The 20373-nt window shown below is 38.0% G+C and overlaps 1 protein-coding gene across 1 annotated transcript in view; it reads left to right on the top strand.

The window, feature by feature from the left end:
• CA8 (carbonic anhydrase 8) overlaps positions 1–20373 on the top strand; it is a 50442-nt gene that overhangs the window by 8093 nt on the left and 21976 nt on the right. The window contains exons 4-6 of the mRNA XM_026054708.1: positions 15696–15791; positions 18286–18348; positions 19739–19787. Coding sequence (XP_025910493.1) covers positions 15696–15791; positions 18286–18348; positions 19739–19787 — 208 coding nt within the window. The remainder of the gene's footprint in view (positions 1–15695; positions 15792–18285; positions 18349–19738; positions 19788–20373) is intronic.

The raw sequence follows: 20373 nt of genomic DNA, 5'->3' as shown, positions 1-20373 counted from the left end.
CAAGGTACCAAAGGTTAGACTGCACTTTACAATACACATTTACACAGAGCAGTAAAATCCACGCTTATAGCCATGTGTGGGTTACCTCAACCTGATTCAGGTGTAAAAAAAGAGGACTATTCCACATCTTTATTCCTCTACCTCATGCCAAGAGTATGGGTTGGAGGAGGAAGAACAAATGAACTGATGAATCTCGGACTTTCTCCCTCATCTTTGCTGTATAGGGTGAAAATGGAGAGGGAGAGGAGTAGCAAAATTACTGCTCATCTCAGCTATCAACACATTTATTCCTAACAAGGTTAAAATAGCATCTAAGGGCAGCTAAAAATGGAGCCCCATTGTACCCGGCCTCTGTATAAACATATAGCATAGTGTAGTGCCAGGCTCAATCAGCTTAGGGTCTATAAAAGACAGGACAGACAGCAGGAGAAAACAAAACATATGATGACATCAGTGCTGTTTTATGATAAGTTTTACTATGTTTTTACTGCTTCTTTAAGCGAAGGGAAACAGAGAGTAAGTTATGCCTTAAAAGTGTCTCTTCCTCTTAGTTACTCAAAAAGTGGTGTGACTAAAGGCACAATCTGACCTTAAGGGAACAGTTGTTTTCAGGCTGCTGCTCTGAAATAAATCTGTATCTGGAAAAATAAAAAAGTTCTTTTCACTGCTTGTTGTATGACCAGGAAGATAATTTTCTATAATCCATCCTCTTTAAAATGTAGGATCGTATTAGCTCTAAAACACATGAAAGCTCTCAGTAGAAGACAATTAGCAGAAAATCATATTAAGAGTGTTTCCAAGATGTGCAGGAAGATTAAAAACTGTATTATTGTCTGTCCTACAGTTTTTGAGTACAATAGAGTAAAACCCAGTTGCCTGAAGGACCAGAATCAGTTCTGTACAGGAAAAAAGATTTTCCTTTATGTTGTGTAATGAAAAGCAAACTAATTCATTCTGTACTCTCTTTCAGAGCTAGTGGAATACTTGCTGTAATGTGTTTAAAGATAATGTAAAAAAAACCCCAACATTTCAGACACCCTCAGTCCAGTTTAAACCATTAAGTTTTCCTTCGTTCACGTGAAACGGTGCCTGCCTAAGAGTCTCATCGGACAGAGTTACAGTTCTGGGGCTTCAGGTTAGAATGTTAACATTATGCTTTATTATGTACTCTCAAATCTTTACAGTCTTTGACTTGGAGATTTCTGAGTGCTCAGATCTGAAATCAGATAAATGCACGCTGTGCATCCCCTTTCTGGTATTTCATGAGAGAAAGTGGTATGCTTTCAGTGTGGAAGTTTATTCTTAGACATTTACAATAAGAAAGATCAAATCATGCTCCCCTCAAATGAAATGATCTTTGTTTACACTGATACCTTACCTGGAACTGAGGAAGTTATTTGATCTTCTTGCTGTCTGTTTATTCAGTTATTTATTGGCTTGTTAGCAAATTTTTTTGGTTAACAAAACCCCAAACACAGAATATTTGTAATTGTAATAGAATGTCTTGGAGACAGGGTATATGCAAGCCTTTCTCTCCTTCTTTATGTAGAAACAACTTCTGAATTCAGTGGAATCAGGTGAGAATAGCAAGAAGGATTTAACACATAATGACTGTATTTTCCAGTGTGTGAACCTAGTCCTGAAATCTGCAGGATTTTTGCTAGCAGCTTTCATGAGACTGTGATCTGAATCATAAATCCTTTAAGATAAGGTTTTAAACCAAGGAGTAAATCCTGTTGCCTTAATTGATTGTATTGATTCCCTGTTTGTGAAAAATTTTAATTCATTCTCCTTCCTTTGGCAGCACAAGACCTGTGAATGAAATAAGTCGTGCTTAGGCAGTTATGAATTTAACAGGAGGCAAAATGAACAGAATTCAGAATGGTTTACGTAGCTTAGTGTTGAGATCTGAAATTCTGCTTAGAAATTTTCCAAGTTTTCTTGGAAAATTAATTAATTAAGCTTGGATGATTATTTAAATTTTGGAATCATTGCAGAGGAATACTGTGAGGCATGATTCTTATAAAGGCATGGTTCTTATAAAAAAACTGATTACGTTCATGTATTAGCTATATCCTTTACAGATTATGAATAACACCAATAATAGTTTAAAATAGGTATGCTCGTTGGACATAATCTAATTTTTGAGTGCATGATTGCGGAAAGATACAGGAGAATCAGGCCATTATATAAGCAGATGTTTTCAGTTTTATTTTCCAAATCAGCACTTATTTATAAAGAAACAATATCTTCTACACATTATGCTTTTACTAGCATAATAATAATACTTAGCATTATACAACACTCCATGGGCAAAATTGATCCTGGGACCATTTCCATGGCTGTCACTGAATTGCATTACGTGTGATCGTAGCCCCATATGTGCAAGTGTTGTAAGCACTTTTCTGTGGTTTTCCATATACCATATATTCTGCAGGCTCCTAATTGATGGGAAATTTGTTTGTTTGTTTGTTTTTGCAGTGATACAAAACTGGGAGGTCTCCATTCTCTCCCAGTATACTAAAGGAAAACCGACAAGAAGATAAAAACAAGATTACCATCATCAGAAAAGCACACATGAGCAGCTCATGACCCTTGAGATTACTAGTTGCTAAGCTCTTTCAATATTACATTTTTATTGTGGTTGAGGGTTAATTTGACCTGAATAGGCACACTAAGTCTCTGAAGTATACTTTGTTTCTAGGTAATTTGTCAATATGAGCTTGGACTGGCCCTTGTTTTGCTCAGTCGCATATAGTTTGAATTTATAAGGGAATACTTCTATATACTTCATAGTGTTGAAAGTTATTCGTACTTCTTTGCATGAAGAAACCAGGTGCAAAAGTGGGCTGATGTGCTAGCACAAACATGCTTTTAGTTTGACTAGTCTCTGAGAAATGCTCAGTTAAGCTCTGTGGAAGAACTGTATATATCTTTAGATGTGGCACATGTGATTTTCCTTCTGAGCAAAATCTGCTGCTTACTGATTGGATTGTGGAAGACAGACAAGCCATGTTGAAGAAGAGTGGCATTAACAGCCTATCCTGAAACTTCTTTATCCCTTTGTCTCTCTTTTAAGCATTGTCTTATTTCCAGCCAGTCATGTGCAGAACAAGCTTCATGTCTCATGCACCTAAAACTACTTTGAGCTGGCAATTGCAATAGTCTGTGATTTATAGCTTCTACCAATATAGAGAACTCCAATATTCTTTTAAGAAATAAGTAGTCCAAACTACAAATGACTGAGCATAATAGGAAAAACTCTTCTAAGGAGAAATGTCACGGATGGAGAGGATTTTGGTAGAAGGAAATGAAAATGAGAAGGAAATGAGAAATGAATCAAAAGAAGAGCCCTTTTCTGTGCTCCCTGTTCCATCTTACCTCAGCTTCTTGGTTCACTTGTACCAAAAGTTGAAGGCCAGTCTTTGCACCAAATTTTCTTGCAGTCATGCCAGGCTGAGATGTAACATTCAGTCACAGCCTGTAGTAACAAGTCTGGTGGCACTGCATCCTGATTAAGGGAACCAGGTAACCTTGAAGACAAAATAGCTGGAATAGTGGAAACAATATATCCTCTGATAATTTTTCAAAAGATGCAAATCTTTTTCCATTCCTTGAGCTGAAACATGGCTTTGCCTTCTCCTTACTTCATCCTGTCTCACAGAAGTATCTTGGTAACAGTGCTCACACTCACAAATATTGAGACTGCTATCATGGTATCCCTTATTATAAACCCCAATCCCAGCTTTAACAAGGTGGCTACTTTTGCTTTCACTCTGCCATGGGAGAAGACCTTGTATGGTCACATAGAAGTTGAAACTTCTGAATAGGATTTAAGCCCAAGTTTGAACACAGAAGGATGTCTGCTCAAGTCTTTTCCCCACAGTTTGGCTTCGCTGTCTGCCCTTGACCTGTTTTGCTTCATATTGTAATTTCTACCATGATCATTGTTAGGACTCTGTTTGCATCTTGCCTCAGTTTCCTGATCAGTCATGTCTTGGTGGATTGCCCTAACCGCTAGGCCTAACTGTTTTCCTGTCTAAAGACCTGTTACTAGTGGAAGAAGCTGGGAAAGGAGATTCTTTATTTCCTCCCTTTCCATGCTGTGCAGTTGTGTCAGGACCAATTCCTAGGTAGGCCCTAGTATGTGAGTGAGGGCGATAATAGCTTTGCGGTGCTAATTTAAAACCAGAGGTTCACGTTATTAGTGCTAACAGTACACACATGGCTCTTGACAGGTAAAGGATAAAACTTGTAGATGATATAAGAGCTGAGAAGCTTTGAAGACTACCACACGTGTTTGCTTTCTTGTGTAAGTGCTTCAGAAGCACGAATAGTGTAATCCTTACAACATGAGCGTGAGGAAGACAAGGTCTACTATTGCCAGTGACCAGTTAAAAAACAGTTCTGAGAGATCAAAGTATTTGGCCATGGTCAGACATGAGGTCTTTTTCAGAACTGACAGAGAACTGTCTCATGATTCCTAGGTGGTTGAATTCTGGTAAGATTTTCAGACACTGCAATACCAAAATATGTAATTTAGGTTGTAAATCACAGTTCAGCAATTTACCTACAAGCTATCTGATGCCTTAGTTCATAGACACTTTAAGTCAGGCCGCACTGTTGCCAGTCAGGTAGTCTGTTCATTCCTGCTTCCCCACTGTGCCAACATTAAGCCACATAATGAACTGGATTGAGGAACTGTTCAAGTTTAACAAAATTTGGGGAGTTTAACTTGTTTGTGGAATTACAGGCTAGAAGAAAACTATAATACCATTATGCAATGTGTAAAAGTACAATTCAAGAGAAACTATTGGAGATAGATAGTGAAGTTCATTATTTGATGGAAACTTGGCCAACATTAAGGAAGAAAAATGGACTGAGTTTCCTAGAAGAATATAGTATGGAGGAGCAACTGCTCACTGGAGAGCAGTCAACATTATGACTTAAGAAGATAATATGCAGCTGCAGCTTCTCGTCTTTTTAGAGAGACCCTTAACTTTGAAGGGGACACAAAACTGTGGAATTCAGATCAATTATCAGTAAAACTTAGCAAATTAGCTGAGAGAACATTTTTATTCTGCCTTCATTAGAGAATTTATTGGTGAAAATTAAATCAGTGATTTAAATCCTTCCACATAGGAACAGTCTGGTTTTAAATCCAGGACAACAGATTGCAGCCAACACTTTGTGGAATTGGGCCTGCTTATATTAAATGGCTAGTCATATAAATAATACTTGCAGAATTAACCACTTTGTATTTTCCTTCTTGCTGATGGCATAGATAGCCTGTAATGTCAACTGTTTAGCGAGGTCCACTCCTCTTTCCAAGCTTTCTTCTTTCTAACCATAGAGATATGAAAGCACATGCAGACACACACATACACCCACTCAGATTGGAAAGAATCCGGAGCAAAAGCAGGATGGAAGGTCTTGGACTAAAATCCTTGCCTTTTCCTTCCTAGGCTTTGTAGTTCAGGGGAAGGAAGAAGCAAGGCTTGAATGTATGTTTATCCCAGTTAGCACAGGTAAGGGCAGACCCAGGACACCTCAGCTTCCACGTTTGTTGGGGCCACACATGATATTGGGGAACAAGAACCTGCTCTGTGGAGCTCCTTGCTTCATACAGTATACAGAAACTTGGTGCAGCGAAGAGCCTGACATATGAAGGTGACTGTAAGAACTATGTAACTTTTCATTTTTCAGTGAATTGGTTGATGCTAAAAGACAGCAATCTAGATCAAGGGTGTTTTTCCTTTTTCATTCCTTTTCTTAACCTGTATAATATTTATTACAGTTGGGAAAAGATTTTATTTTTGATTAATTCCTGTTTTCTTTTCATCTTGTGTGCATGCCAGTAGAAATAAACAATGCTTGTGCTTTCAAACAGGAAGAAAAATAAATATGCACAAATTACAAATTACAGTATCCTCAGTTTCCCCTATGCCTTTCTCTACCCCATTATTTAGCTTTACAAATGCTAAATCCTATAAGGCAGAAACAGACAATATCACTGTAATATAATTTGATAATTTGTAATAATTTGATACATTAAATGTAATGTTGTTATTTGATAAGTAATGCCTGAAGGAAATACTATTCTCCAGCTGCTACTCAACAGTCTACTGTCTTGCTTGAATAAGTGTAACATTAAATTAGGAATGCTGCTGTATTTAAGAAAGTCAGCTTGTGAAAAATTCACAAACAGAAAGATACAGTTTATAGTTACCCTATAACACTGTCTAACATTATACAAGTTTCCAAGGAGCTTATATTCTTATACATGAGGATAGTTGCAGGACTGTTTCTGATGATACTTTGGCAGTGTTTTTCCTAAGAAACTGCCATCAATCTGATGTCCCATGTCAGCAACCTTCTGTGAGCTAATGAGAAGGAGATATTTTGGTCTTCTATTGAAGGCCTGAATGAAAGGGGTCTAGGTGGAATTTACAAGGCTTGCTGGAAATCACAGTCTCCTCCATGAAAACTAACACATGTAAAGACATTGGTGCTGTGGTTGCATTAACCATGCAAGCAGTTCATGCTCATGTCTTGCCTCCCCACTAATGCTGCAAGGACTGCAGTAGCATTTGGCTCTGTGGCAGCCTGCTTGCATGGCCTTCCTGTTTCCTAACCTTGTATACAGTGGAAATGAAGCCTCTCTCTGATAAGCCCATCTTTGCTTAGAATACGGACACAAGATTTGACCCATTTTTTCCCTTTTTATTAGTTCTACATTGATTTTCTTTCCTTAGTTGATTAGCTGCTTTTGCCAGAACAGTAAAGAGCACTCAGCTGGATTTTTTTTACAGATCCTATTACTTTTCTTTTCAGCTTACTGTTGGTAGCTGTAGTCTTTTGAACCTCTCCATACATAGATGTTTTTCCTGGTTTTAATTTCATTTTTCAAAGGACCAGCAGTTCTGTATCTTATATGCAGTGAACATACTGTATGTGATTGAACCGTTCAGAGGAAACAAAGATCACTGGTTAATATTAGATATTGAAATGTTTTTATTATTCTTTTTTAGTATGGCTTACCAATGTAGATAGATACTGCTGAAGCACAAAGGATTTGCCACAATGACAGCTAGAGCTTCTCCGGAGATGTTGCAACCAATTCAGCAGGCCCACTGTTCCTTATCTTTTCAATGGCACACCTGAAGTTATACTGCACAATTACTTAGACTACTTTTGTTGTTGTTTGGCTGTTTTTTTTGGAAAGAACATGTATTTTGGAAGGTGTCTTTGCAACCCTTCCTTTTATTGTCTAATCAAAAATCATTTTCTTTACTGCCTCGTTACAGTTTGGTCCTCAGGACTACTCTGCCATCTTCCATAGAATTGAGCATTTATTCCTATTCTGCCTGTCTTAACTCTGAACTAGCTTCTGATCTAATACATATGATATCTCACACTATGATTGCAAAGTTGTCTAAATGGTGTCTCCAGGGTACCTTGTGCTCTACTCCCAACTTGATTTTTTGCTTCCACCTATTTTCTCTGATTTTAGACAAAAGGCTTCTTTGTTCAGGAAACGTCACCTTGTTTTGTACATATCCTGAGCCTGACAGTTAACCTCCTGGCTAGACTTCCTAGATGTTAAGGCTTTGTATAAATTGTAACATGCAGAAGTTCCATCAGGTGTGCTTTCCCTTCTCCCACATTATACTAATCAGGAGGTTTTTAACAGTGTTGTCATCTGTGTTTATTTGTGCTGCTTTCAGCCTATCTTCCTTAGAGCTGACCTTAGCATTATTTTCATAGATGATCACAGAGTTTCCCCTATGTCTTTCATGAGACAGTAATCTATGTCTGAAATTGTAAAGGAGGTTTAATTCCTGCTGAAATTCAATGGCATTTTGGTGCCTATCTACCACAGAAACCTTGAAAAAGTCAACCCTACAAACATAAACCAGGTACATTGTTTAGTATCCTTCACCTTCCTCCTCTTCTTCTCCTTCTTGCTTTTGCCTAGAGTTCATGATCTGGTCATTTGGTTTCATTTGCATTTGCATTTTCAAAGCAAGCATATTTACCTTGGCTGAACTGTAATGTTTAACCATGCAGGCTTTGTTACTTTATGGGTTTTTGCTCTATTTTTGTGTCATGGAGTATGTACATGTACTCCTGCTTCTCCAAAGATGTTTTCAAATAGTCTATGTATCAAATTCATTAACTTTAGTTTCCTAAACCTCTCCTTCAGGCTGTTAATAACTAACTTTCTATTTCTTTTAATCACCTTTTCTTGAAATTGAGTTCCCTGGTCATATCCTTGGTTGGGTCCCCTTGTGAGGATTTGGAACTTAATTACTGTATGTTATGGTCACTGCCAGCAGCTTAGTCAATTGCTTCCTGAAACAGTTCAGTGCCAAGTCAAGTATCAACTCATAAATTCTTAGGCACGTGTATAATAGCAAGACACAATTTTTCCACATTTTGTCTTCATGTGACATTTATGCAAATATCTGGATTATTTAAATTACACATCATCATTGTACTACTAGGCTGTGTTGCCTTCCATTATTCCTAGCTGAAATCCTCAGCTTCATTTCATCTCCCTCAAACCAGGGAAGAGATTTTATGCTGGCCATAATTAGGTAGCCAATACTGTTTCCTCTCCTCAGCTTTTATGGCATGCTGTGAATGATACTGATCTCTAACAAACCTGAGCCAGGCCAGGAGAACAGTTCTTGACTCTACAATGGCTAGCAGAGCAGCCCTAAAGCTCCTTTAATTTTCATTAAGGAGATAGATTGATCCCTAAGATGGTATTTAGGTGGAAACATAGCTGAGATTCAGCCTGGCTGTCTTTCTCAGCAGTGACAGAAATATGGCAAAGAGCCGTATGCTTAAAACTTCCAGACTACATGTTTTAGATGCAACTCTTGTTAAGATATGGTGATGCTGTATTCACTTAACATTTAGTCTTTTAAGGTACAGCTTATATGAATTGAAAGAAGAATTGGGAAGATATGAGGGATACGGGAAGGGGCTCAATAACATGTATCTTAAATCTTTAGAAGCAGTCTTGGCCTGTAGTATTATTAGGCTAAGCAGACTTTTCTGAAGCTTGTAATTGCTAGTTGCACAAGTAACAAAAATTATCTGTATAACCTAGTTCTGACTAAGAACCAAAGCTCACCAAAAGGTTCATTTACACTTCATGTAGCATATATTGAAGAAAGAAGCTTTTGTAATAATTAGCTCTTTAGTAAAGAGTAAGAATATAGGGATTGGAAAAAGTATAATGGGTGATTGCAAAAGCAGCATGGATTCAAGTAAGCCTAGTGAAGATAGTATCACAGTGAGGTGTTCTAGTAGTTTAATATGCAGCTCTAAAGAGGAATTATTTAAAAATTACATTTTTTTATTGTGTATAGAGCACAAAAAGAAGTCTACTGAAGAGAATTATCCCCTATATCACAACCTCCTGTAAAAGGGGCACAGTGGGCTATAGTAGCTCATTAGATTAAGGTAGAACCTAGGCCAGGTTATGTAGATGTTGCATGCTGCCTCCTGCTGCCTCAGCTGCTGGACATTACATCAGGCAAAACTCCCTTGCAGGGCCTGGTTCTGATTAAACTGAAGTCAGGAGGAGTTTTGCTATTGGCACATTTGCTATTAACTCCAAGAAGGTGTGAAGGTCTGTTATTGAGTTCTGTACTGCCTAGCTTAGCCAGTGGAAACATTACACATTGAACAGCATTTTATAGAGATCCAAATAACAAATTAGGGTTCCAGTAATTTAGTAATAAGTACTCATAAAGAAAGCAATAATATTATATGAACTACTTTTTATGTTAGCAAGTCATTAAGATTTATAGCAAATTTATAACATTGAAGTAAGACTCCTGTAAGAGTGCAGAAACATTTGAGCACAGAGTCCTTCTTCCCTTACTGTTAATCAGATAKGCTATAACACAAGATAAGCTGTGATTTATTTCAGAGAGTGTTTTCCTATAAAGCCTGTGCTTGTCTCGTGTTTGGTCTGCCACTTGGATAACAGATGCACACCAGCATGTGGCAGTAAGGGACAGAGCTAATAGTGACTTTCCTGTCATTGCAAGAACCAAGTAAACATAAGCAAATGACAGAGAAGGTCTGAGAAGGAACTCTAACAATCAAGAGTCATCATTTTGGCAGTTGTAGGCAATTCCTGCTTGGGTTCCTGCATATGAAGAAGATGGAGCCAGACTCTTCTCAGAAGTGTGAAAGGGCAAGAGGCAATGGACACAGGTTGCAACGTGAGACATTCTGATTAGATAGAAGGAAAAAAATTCTTCACTGTGAGGGAGGTCAACCACTGAAACAGGTTACCCAGAGAGGCTGTGGGATCTCCATCCCTGCATATCCACAAAACTCGACTGGACAAGGTCCTGTGCAACCTGATCCAACTTTGAATTAGTAACTAGCTTTGAAGTTGGCACTGGTTTGAGTAGAGGAAGAGGGGTTGGACTGGTTGACCTCCAGAAGCCCCTTCCAATGTAAATTATCCTGTAATTCTATGATTTTATGTGTGAGCTAGCACTAAATAAGGCCAACAACAGAGCTTCACAGATCACTTTTGTTCTCAGTGAACTTGTGACCCTGTGGAGTTTCACAAAGCGGTTGGTGCCCTAGACTGAAGGAAAAATTTGCAAGGTTTTTAAACTGTTTTTTTATTGAGAAAAACTGACTTCCAGAACTAACAAACCTGCTAGTTCATATAGAGAGTGACTCTGATTCTTGCCAGACTCTTGTCATCACAGTGACTCTGATTCTGTGTCAAACTCTACCATCCCAGGGCCTTTTCCTTTCATCTCAATGTAGAAGGTATTTCTGTGGTAGAGAGACTTTAGGATAGGGTTTTCATACATTTATTGATTTTAAAGGCAGAATCTCAGGGCCTCACTCAGTTTTGAAACAGTCCTGATTTGAGGCAAGCCTTTAGTTATTGTCAGTGCCAGTTTGTCCTGAGCAAGATACATCAGGATTGGGATCAGTAGTCTTTGGCTTGACTGGATGAAGATTGAGAAGATGCTCACAATTTCTTCCATGCAGAAGAATCCTTCTGTGTGGAATTCACTTTGCTGCCTGGAATAATTTCTTAATCTTTCCTGTGAAATCTTTTCCTATTCAGCTGTTCACAGAACAAGTCAACTTTATCAGCACTTTATTAACAATTGCCTTTTCATAAGGCTTTAGTTCATCCGATTTGGAAGAAGTCACCACCACGGCAGTGCAGTTCTTTGATTTATGGTAGGAATGTTAAAATGCTCCAAGTTATTTTCTTAGCCAAGAGAAAAATGTATTTTTGAGGGCTAAGGAGTTTCTCACAGCTTTGTGATTATTTTCTAAAAAAGTACTGTCTGGCACTCTAAGCCAGCCATAATAATCAGTAGCAGAATAGCTGACTCATTTTGGCTGTATAGAAACATCGTAAGTACTGAGTATCAAAACATGAGCTAACAACTTGAACGGAACCTTTCCTGCCGTACTGACACGTGCAGCGTGTTTGCGCTCTGAATGAAAACCACACAATGGTAAGCTGCCAATACATTGCAACTGATTATTTTAAAAAACACATGGTTGTGCTGGTATCAGAAACTGGCACTCCTTATGAGCTTGCACTCTTTATATAACTGTCTCAAATCAATGTAAAACTGAAGGTTAGCAAAATATGGAGCATTAATCTGATAAGTAAAAAGCACAGTTCTCTCTCTGACTATAATTTGCTATGTGTAAGGTACAGATGCGTGGGTGTGGAGTTGGCAATGTACATGGGCATTGTATTATATTGATAGTTTGAAAATCTGTAAAAATGCTGGGGTCTTTCCCTCTGTTCATATCTGATTCCCATTAATATTGACAGGAGTTACTTGCCATATTGTCCATAGAGTTCAAATTTTATAATGTTTGTTGGCTTTTTGCCGTCAGTTTTTTTTTTTTTACTGAGTTATCTGATATTTTCATCTGCTGCCATATTGCAAATAGAACAAGAGCAAAAAAAAGGCAGTGTAGCTCTAGAGAGCCACGCAAACAGATAGGATAAACCAGTTTGAAAAGACACTTTCCTAAGAAACGTTTACTACTTCCTTTTTAATATTTCCCTTTCTGAATCCCTTGTTTATTTACTTAACCACCCCTGTCTGAGCTGCATTTTTCATATTCTGTAGAAGAATTCATTTGATTTGGCCTCCATTTATTTGAGTATTGACATCTGTTTATCAGATGTCACAGGTTTATCAAAGTTAGAGCAAAAGATGTGAGGCCTGTAGTCCTAGGATGTATTATAGTATTATGTGTTATTTTCCATTAGGTTACCAGTCTAATTTCAGCTCATAAATCCCTGATGACAGAATCTTCTGTGAAGAGCTATTTCAAATACTATGTGGATTTAGGACCTGAGAACAGAAGCAATATCCTATAGGGTCACACCAGTGGTTTCCATCCAGTATTCTGTCTCTAGCAGTGGCAATAGGAGATGTTTTTTAGTGAGAGCTCATAAGTGATCACTTTTTTTGTACCCTCTATCATCTACAGTCATTGGATTAAGAGTGCAAGAGGTTACATCTCTGCCTGTTCCCTTTAGTATCTGTTTTTGGACCTGTTGTCCATAACTTGTCTAATCCTTTTGTGATCCTGCTAATACTATCTGGCTCCACAGGGTTTATGGCAGCAAGTTGTAAAAAATGTAAAAATATAATGTAAAAAATGCAAAAAATGCTAACCTACTGTAATTATTACTACATCAAAGGCAATGGTATTTAAACACCGGCCAGAAGGCTGTTCCACCTTGGGCTTTAGAAACCCAGTACAAAATGATGGTTCTTTTTCCAAGAAGCTTTGTGTGTAAATATAAAGCATCCTTGAGAAGAACATCAAGGTTATAAAACCTTTGGACTAAAAAAGTAATGAGTGTCCCTTTCAGTATCTTCACTAATGTTGACTACTAAAACTGAACATAGTCAAGGGTTGTCTAGATTAGCCTTAAGTACTTCCGTTTTTTTTGTCTTTGTCCTGTGTGTCTTTGTATTAGACCATATTGACCTCTCTTGAGCTGGTGGAAAGGAAGGAGGCCCTGAGATGATGCAGAGAAACTTCTTTACCCATGTACATGGCAGACCTAAAGATATCACAAGAATTGGGTAGTTAGTGCTTACTCTCCTGTGTCCCTTGGAGATGTGGGAAGAGGTATTGGCCCATTGGAATGTCTTTTGGAAAGCAGTTCCAGCTGCAAGGAATTACGCATGGTGCTGCCCGTTCAGGGCAGCAGCTAAGGGTATTTTTCTGCACGTCTTCCTGCCAAGCTGTTTATGCTGCTGCACATTCTAGTCCTAATGATGCTTTATAGTGTAGTATAGTAACAGAGGTTTGGGACAACAGCCTGTTTCTGGATGAACTAAGGTCATTGCTGGTGCAATCTGATGTGCTTGCTCATTTTCCTCTCATTAAAGCTAAGCGTTTTCCTCTCAAATCTTCAGAAAACAGCACTGTTGTCAGAGTGCAGACAAATGTCAGATTACAGACTTTACCTCCAAGTGAGTGTAGCAAGCTGCTGAATGTCATGGCAGCTTTAGCCAAGATCCGCCTGTTGACATAGTCAAAGTAATGGTCTCTTTAAAGCTGGCTATCACTCTCAACACTATTGTTCTAATCACCAAAGGAAAAGCCTGCTTTGGCATTTCCAACAAAATTAATAGCAGTGCCATGCAGCATTGTTCTCTGCAGCACCAAGGACATTGCCATTCCAGCTGCAGTCACCGGAACCTTATTCTTTTAAATGTGTACTCAGACCTGCCTGCAGCTGGCTCCTGTTTCCTCGTTAATGTCAGGATTTTGGTTAAGATGATCAGACTGCGTGAGCCCCCTCTAGTGGATAATTGATACCTGCAAACTCCAGGCCTTTCTTGGAGAAATACAATTCCGTAATCAAACCATCTGACTTCTTGGGTGATGTCAGTTCTCTGTTTACTGAAGTGAGCACTGAAGACTGAATTGTCATTATTTTATCCATTTTTTTGTTTCTTTAAAGCAAAAGGCAAATCAAATGTATAAAAAAAACCTTTTTATGTGTGCTAAAATATGTGACAATAAATAAATCCACAGGCAAGAGCAAGACAGTTTAGTTCTAAGAGTGCTCTCCTTACACTCTTCATTTGTATATCTAGAAGTTTTGTAGCCATAGTCAGGTACATTTCTGTTAGTATTCAAATGGATTTTAAAAAAAGTTTTCATTTTCCTTTTTTAGCACAGCAAATGCTTTTGATCAGCATGACCTGAATTGTTCAGAAAGTTAATTTGAATTTGATTTACATTACTTTCATTTAAAATTTTTATATTGAGCAAGATTTTTAAAAAAACAATTGTCAAGATTAGTACCCAAGATTTTCATCGAAGTTGAAATAAGGGTAGAGTGATAGCCTGAGGAACTGATCTTGTGAATGCTAAGATCGCTGAGTGAACTCATGGTAAGTAAGGGGCAATAAGCACTTCACAGAGCAGTTACTGGACAGAAGTGGCTCACAAAATAGGAAAATATGCTATCTGTTTTAAAAACTAATTTTGCTGAAGCTGAAAACAATATTAGATAAGAGGGTGGGATTTTAACTTCTTAGACACATGATTGAGCAAAACATTGATCACTTAATTTAGAACAGGAATTAAATTTAAGAGTTTGTATTTTTTTAGATGTTTTATCTATGTGGAATATGCAAAAGTTGTTGGCAGATAAACTTCAAAGAACTTGTGCTGAGGATGTTGAAGCTCTGCGATGTTATTAGACCTAGCCACAGAGAATACATTTTAGCATTAGCATTGGAAAAAGTCATCTGTTTGAAATGCATATTACCTTTCAGAACGTAGCTTTGTTTGTTTGTCCATCCATCTGTCAAATCCTCCCTCCCTTCCTTACCTCCTTCTTTTCCATCCTTTCCTTCCTTTTTATCTTTCTTTGTGCAGTGCTTTCTTGCTTTTCATCTTTCTGTCTGTCTGTCTTCCAGTACTCTTCTCAAATGCCACTTCCCAAATCATGCTGGACAGCTGTGACACTTTACTGCCTCACACATATATGTGCATTAACTCGTATAGGCACTGCTAATCTGTGGAAGGTAAGGTGGCAATTGATGGCTCTCATTTTATTCTTTAGCAGCCCTTTGCTGTCCCTAAGCTTGTCCTTCAGCCATTTTCTCTCCTTAACTTTCTCTCTAACCTTTCCTCAAATCACTTCACCTGCTCTTACTACTGACATTTGAGTGACTCATCCTGGGAGGTGATATGTGAGACAAGTGGCATTAACACAGTACAGTCAGCCAGTCAACTATACATTTGGACAACCTATGTCCATAATCTATTCCTACCTGGGAAGAGAGGTGGCTGACTGAGAGTCAGTGCTGGTGGGTTGCATTAGCTGGCCTTATTTCAGTGCCCAAAGTGAGGGAGTTTGTTAATCATCGTTAGCATTGTCATTCACACCTTTGTTGCAGGCATTTGGTAATGGTTATAAATCACTTTCTCTTCAGCTGATCTTTTTTCTCATGGCATTCCTGATGTTCATAGTAAGAATCTATTTATATATACATGCACAGCCACAGGCATGCACACACACAATCACACACCTACAGAGGCTTTGTTAATTAAAGTTAACTTCCTGATGTTTTTTTAATTGCAAAACACGTTTTCTCTATTGGTCTATTTGCACTGCTTTGTTTTAGCTTCATCTAATGCACTGGAACTCCACACTGTACAGCAGCATTGATGAGGCAGTAGGGAAGAAGCACGGCATAGCTATTGTTGCTTTGTTTGTGCAGGTAAGATTCCCGTCTTGCTTATCATGCACTATCATTTGTCTGAGGAAAATGAGTTACTTTCTGTTTTCTTTCATTTTTAATGATGTTATAAAATAAAACAATGTATGACTGCTGGTATTCTATTCAGAAGATATTTTTCTGTCATGTGTTCCATGCATGTGCTAAATAAGCAATTCTTGTTTAAATAGTATATCTAAAGTATGTTAGTTAAAGAATGGAAAATACAAAGTCAAGCCTTCTTTCTCTGTGACTCTGGTTATAAACAGACCTTCACTCTCCATTCCTCTGAGGGCAGAAGGAGTTATGATATCCACTCTAGCTCTAAAAGGATATAGCTGCTTCACTATTTCTGTAACGTGTTTTCCATTCCTGGCCAGGACCATTGTTCAGAGATTGAGAAAATATACAAAGGAAAGGAGAGAGAGAAAAAAAAGAAAAGCCTACTGACCCATTGGCACAGCCCCAAACTGTAGGATTGTGTAGGATTGTTCCTCTCTAAACACAGGGACAAGTGTGTTTCTTCACACAGGAGAAATGTGTGGTAGGATTGTATTACTTCTTCAGAGACATCAGACGTGACAGTGTAATGAGTGATTGGGTAAACCCTCAGAAAAGCCCAAGAAGAGGATGCTCAAAGCTTGTTGGTGAGAAGGTGCATTGCAAACTAGGGAGTTAGCTCAACAATCTAATTGCTGTTGAAGATTTTTCAAGGGCTGCACCCCATAAGAAAGGTTATCAGTTTTAGTTCCCAAATACCAGTTTCTCATCCTCCTCATGAGAAGTGGCAAACTGTTTCATTTAAATTGGTTTGGGAAGAGATTTAGAATATGTACTTAGATCAAATGGATTTTCTTCCACAGTGGTATTATTAATTTGTCATATTTCATAATGAATTTATGAGTGCCTTTGAGCTTTACCTCTGTTTGAATTTAAAGGTACATTGGTTACAGTTCCAACTGCTAAAAATGGATGTTAGAAAGTCTTCATTCTCTCAGTTTTGTGTCCTAGAGGGCTATGTCATAATTGCTTATGTAAGTCACCTTCTAATTCCAGCAGAGGTAACCTTGGAGTTAGTTAGAAAGTTATATATAAAGTTATTAAATAAATCTGAAACCATTTTCCATTTCTGGTCTCTCACCTCAGTCAGAGTCAGAGTCAGTCAGAGTTCTTAAACATTCCAGGATGCTTTCTCAGAAGCCAAGAAAGGCTTCATATAATTAAAATTGACTGAGGAAAAATAGTATTTATGCTGTTTATTAAGGGAGAGCAAATTCAGTCACAATTTTTTCCTGTTAAAGACACAGAAAATAATCGTTTTGCACTACAGTTCTCAGAAAAATCATTTTAAGGTCAACAAAAATATTTTCATTGACTTAAGTGACTGACCTTGATGATTATTAAGCTAGAAACCACATATCTGAAGTGATTTCAATTTGTTTTGCCTACTTTGAAGGCTTTAAACTGAAATCCCAGCCTGAAACAAACAAACAAATCCTCCTGACTTCCTAGAAATACAAACTACATTTTGTTGATGATCAGTTGTTTCCTTTCAATGATTACTGTTGTGCTGTGTTCCAAAAAAACAAAAAGCGAACAAATCTTTCAGGATCCAACTCCCCTATTCTCACCCATATCCACTTCATTCCCCATCTCAGATGTGTACATGTTAGCAAACAAATCAAGTGGAAGGCCATTCAGGTTCTTTTTATTTTGCCAGCGTTGTTCTGAAGGTAAAAAGGTAGGATCTTAGGTTGGGTAGTTTAGGTCAGAAGCAGTTCTGTTGAAATCTGTGCAGAATGAACAATGTTCATGGAAAATAAGAATCTCTTATTTCAAAATTTGGTTTCTTTTGAAAGCCCCGCAACCTGTACTTTACAGACATTTGGTAAAGGCCATGCTGCAGGCTGCATGGAGCTGGGCTTTCGCAACCTGGAGATGCCTGTGAGTGAGGGGATCTGTCGTTCTGCACTTTGCAGTCAGACAAAACTTCCCTGAGCTTCAGAGGTACTTTGGGCCCGGATTTGCAGTGCTGTGGGAACAAATTCAAAAAGTGTCTGCCGTGTTTATTCACTGTGTTCCTTTTTGTGTACTTTTCTGACAAAAACTGGTAAGGGCAAACTATATCCTTGGCATTTATATGTCACAGTGCTGTATGATTTGGACCTTACATGCAGTAGTGCATGCTGCAAAACACGGTTAGTTAAGACTTGCTAAACTTAACTTTGCCTCCTTTTCTTGTTCTGTCAGTTTCTGTCTCTGCCTTAAAGTTATTTAAACCTCATTTAATTTTTGCTGATGGCAACATGGAGTTGCCATGTAACAGTGTATTTGGCTAATGCAAGGTTGTGTAGCTTAACTAAAAACAACTACAAAACTCACTGTACAGGTTGCCTCACAGTTTCCTCTGTCTTGCCTCACAGTTTCAGAAATAACTGAATACTGAATATTCTGAATTTCAGAATACTGAAATTCATCTTTGCTTGCTGTATTTCAGATAGGGAAAGAACATGTAGGCCTAAAGGCTGTAACTGAAATTCTCCAGGACATCCAGTACAAGGTAAGGCATTGTCTGAAGAAATACTACCTTCACTGACCAGCGATGGAGTAAGTGAAGGAAGGGTATATATGAAACACTGAAGCCAAGAGAATGGTTTCAGATTTGTTTGTAGTAAAACCACATGTGAAAGCCATAGTCCAGTGGCCTGCATCAGCAGTCTATCATTTTACAGTATTTTTAGGCAGTATACAGACTTTGTAGTTGCTTCCTTTTCTGACCAAAGGATAGTTTGATCTGTACCAGGAACTGATTGCAAGTACTACATTTTCAGTGATTATCAGTACAGAGTCAGTGTGAATATAAGCACTGCAGTATGCTCAGGGATCCCCAGTGGCAACATCTCCAAACTTGCTAGTTTTATCCACAGAGGAAAAAATAGGTAAACTAAACACCCATATTAACTTGCAGTGGGAAAACAGCCAAAGCACAATGCAGCCTTGTCAGGTGGATTATTTGTAGGGAACCTGAAGAACAGATAAGAAGTGTAGTGGGATTGAGGTGATCTGGGTGCTCTTCAGAATTTTGATGCTATTTTGCATGACCTTGGGCAAGTTATTTAACCTCTCTGCTTCACTGTCTCTGTCTGTAAAATAGAAATAATCATGCTTACCTTTGATTATAAAATATTTTGAGATCTGTGAGTGAAAAGTTTTCTATATTGGCCTGGAGAGACTATCCATTCACTTCAGTGGATGCTGAAGAGCAGAAAAATTAGAAGCTGTTATTAGAAGGGTATTTAAAATCTTGTTTTAGTCAGATAAAATATGGTAAACTTCAGGCATCATGTTTAATTTTAAAAACTAATTGTTTATTTAGATGTCTGTGAAAAAGAACAGCAGTGTACAGAATGCTATGCAATTTTGTTACTGATGCACAGCTAAGAAGACAAAGGTCGTGAAAGGCCAAGTCATTGTCAGCATGTTAAACTAGTGGTCTTCAGAGGGTCAGCATGAAACATACTTTGTGCATACATAAAATTTGCTTTCATTAAATATGTCTAACCAGGTTTTATTTTAGTAAATGTTACCTATACTGGTCAAGAAAGAGCTCACTTTGGCCCTTGGTCTATGAACTCATTTTGTATGGAAACACTGAATTTTATGTAGAGAATTTTAAGGTTGGGATCTGAAAGGAGCCCAGGTACAAAAAGCATAGAGTTAAAAAATTGATGAGATAACCTTAGATTTAAAATACAAAATACAAAAAAAAGGTGTTTGTGTAGGAGCAAGGACGAATGCAGTGATGATTAAATGGAGGCTATTAATATGGTTGCTGTGGACAGGAATTCAAGGCTTAACGTTATAATAGCACACAGTGTGTTTTCCCCCTCCATTCATCATTGTTTTAATAAGAAACTAGAGATGAGATTGATTTGTATTCATTTTTTCAGGGAAAGTCCAAAACAATACCCTGTTTTAATCCCAACTCTTTATTGCCAGGTAGGTGCCTTTACTTACTTTTGTGGGGGTGGATTACTGGCAAAGCTCTTTATCACTTCTGACATGGGAAGATAATGTTGTCTAACATTATCTAGCATGTTGTCTAACACAGGAAAGAAATATTGTCTATCTGGAAATTATCCAATGAATGTCCATCTTGTTCCTTACTGTGCCCATTATCAGTCTCAAAAGCATTACCTCTACAATACAGCTGGATTATGGGAAGGAGGATAACTGTGATACTCAAAGGTAGTTACAGCCCCTGTCCCCAGGTGGCGGGATGCATTAAGGCCACAGACCCATGCTGGGATAAAATAGGTCTAGAAGACATTGTTTATTTGAAGCTAATTGCAGAGGCTGAGACAATCTTGATCAAGAGAATTGTATGCAAGCCTGAGAGAGTATCCTATAAGGTAATAGTGCATTTTGCACCTAATGGTGCTAATAGGAATATGGAAAAAGTCCTTTTGGTACTTAAGGTAACTTTTCACCTGCATCATGTGAGTGAAATGTGACATTGTAGCGTCCCTTCAGTTCATGTGGTGTTGCAAAGCTGTGGCTAGCTTTCTTGATGATTTGTTATCTC

Source organism: Apteryx rowi, unplaced genomic scaffold, assembly GCF_003343035.1.
Source record: "Apteryx rowi isolate R43461 unplaced genomic scaffold, aptRow1 scaffold_96, whole genome shotgun sequence".
NCBI classification, from domain to species: domain Eukaryota; kingdom Metazoa; phylum Chordata; class Aves; order Apterygiformes; family Apterygidae; genus Apteryx; species Apteryx rowi.
Note: the sequence above shows the minus strand (reverse complement) of the source record. Positions and strands in the feature narration are given on the sequence as shown.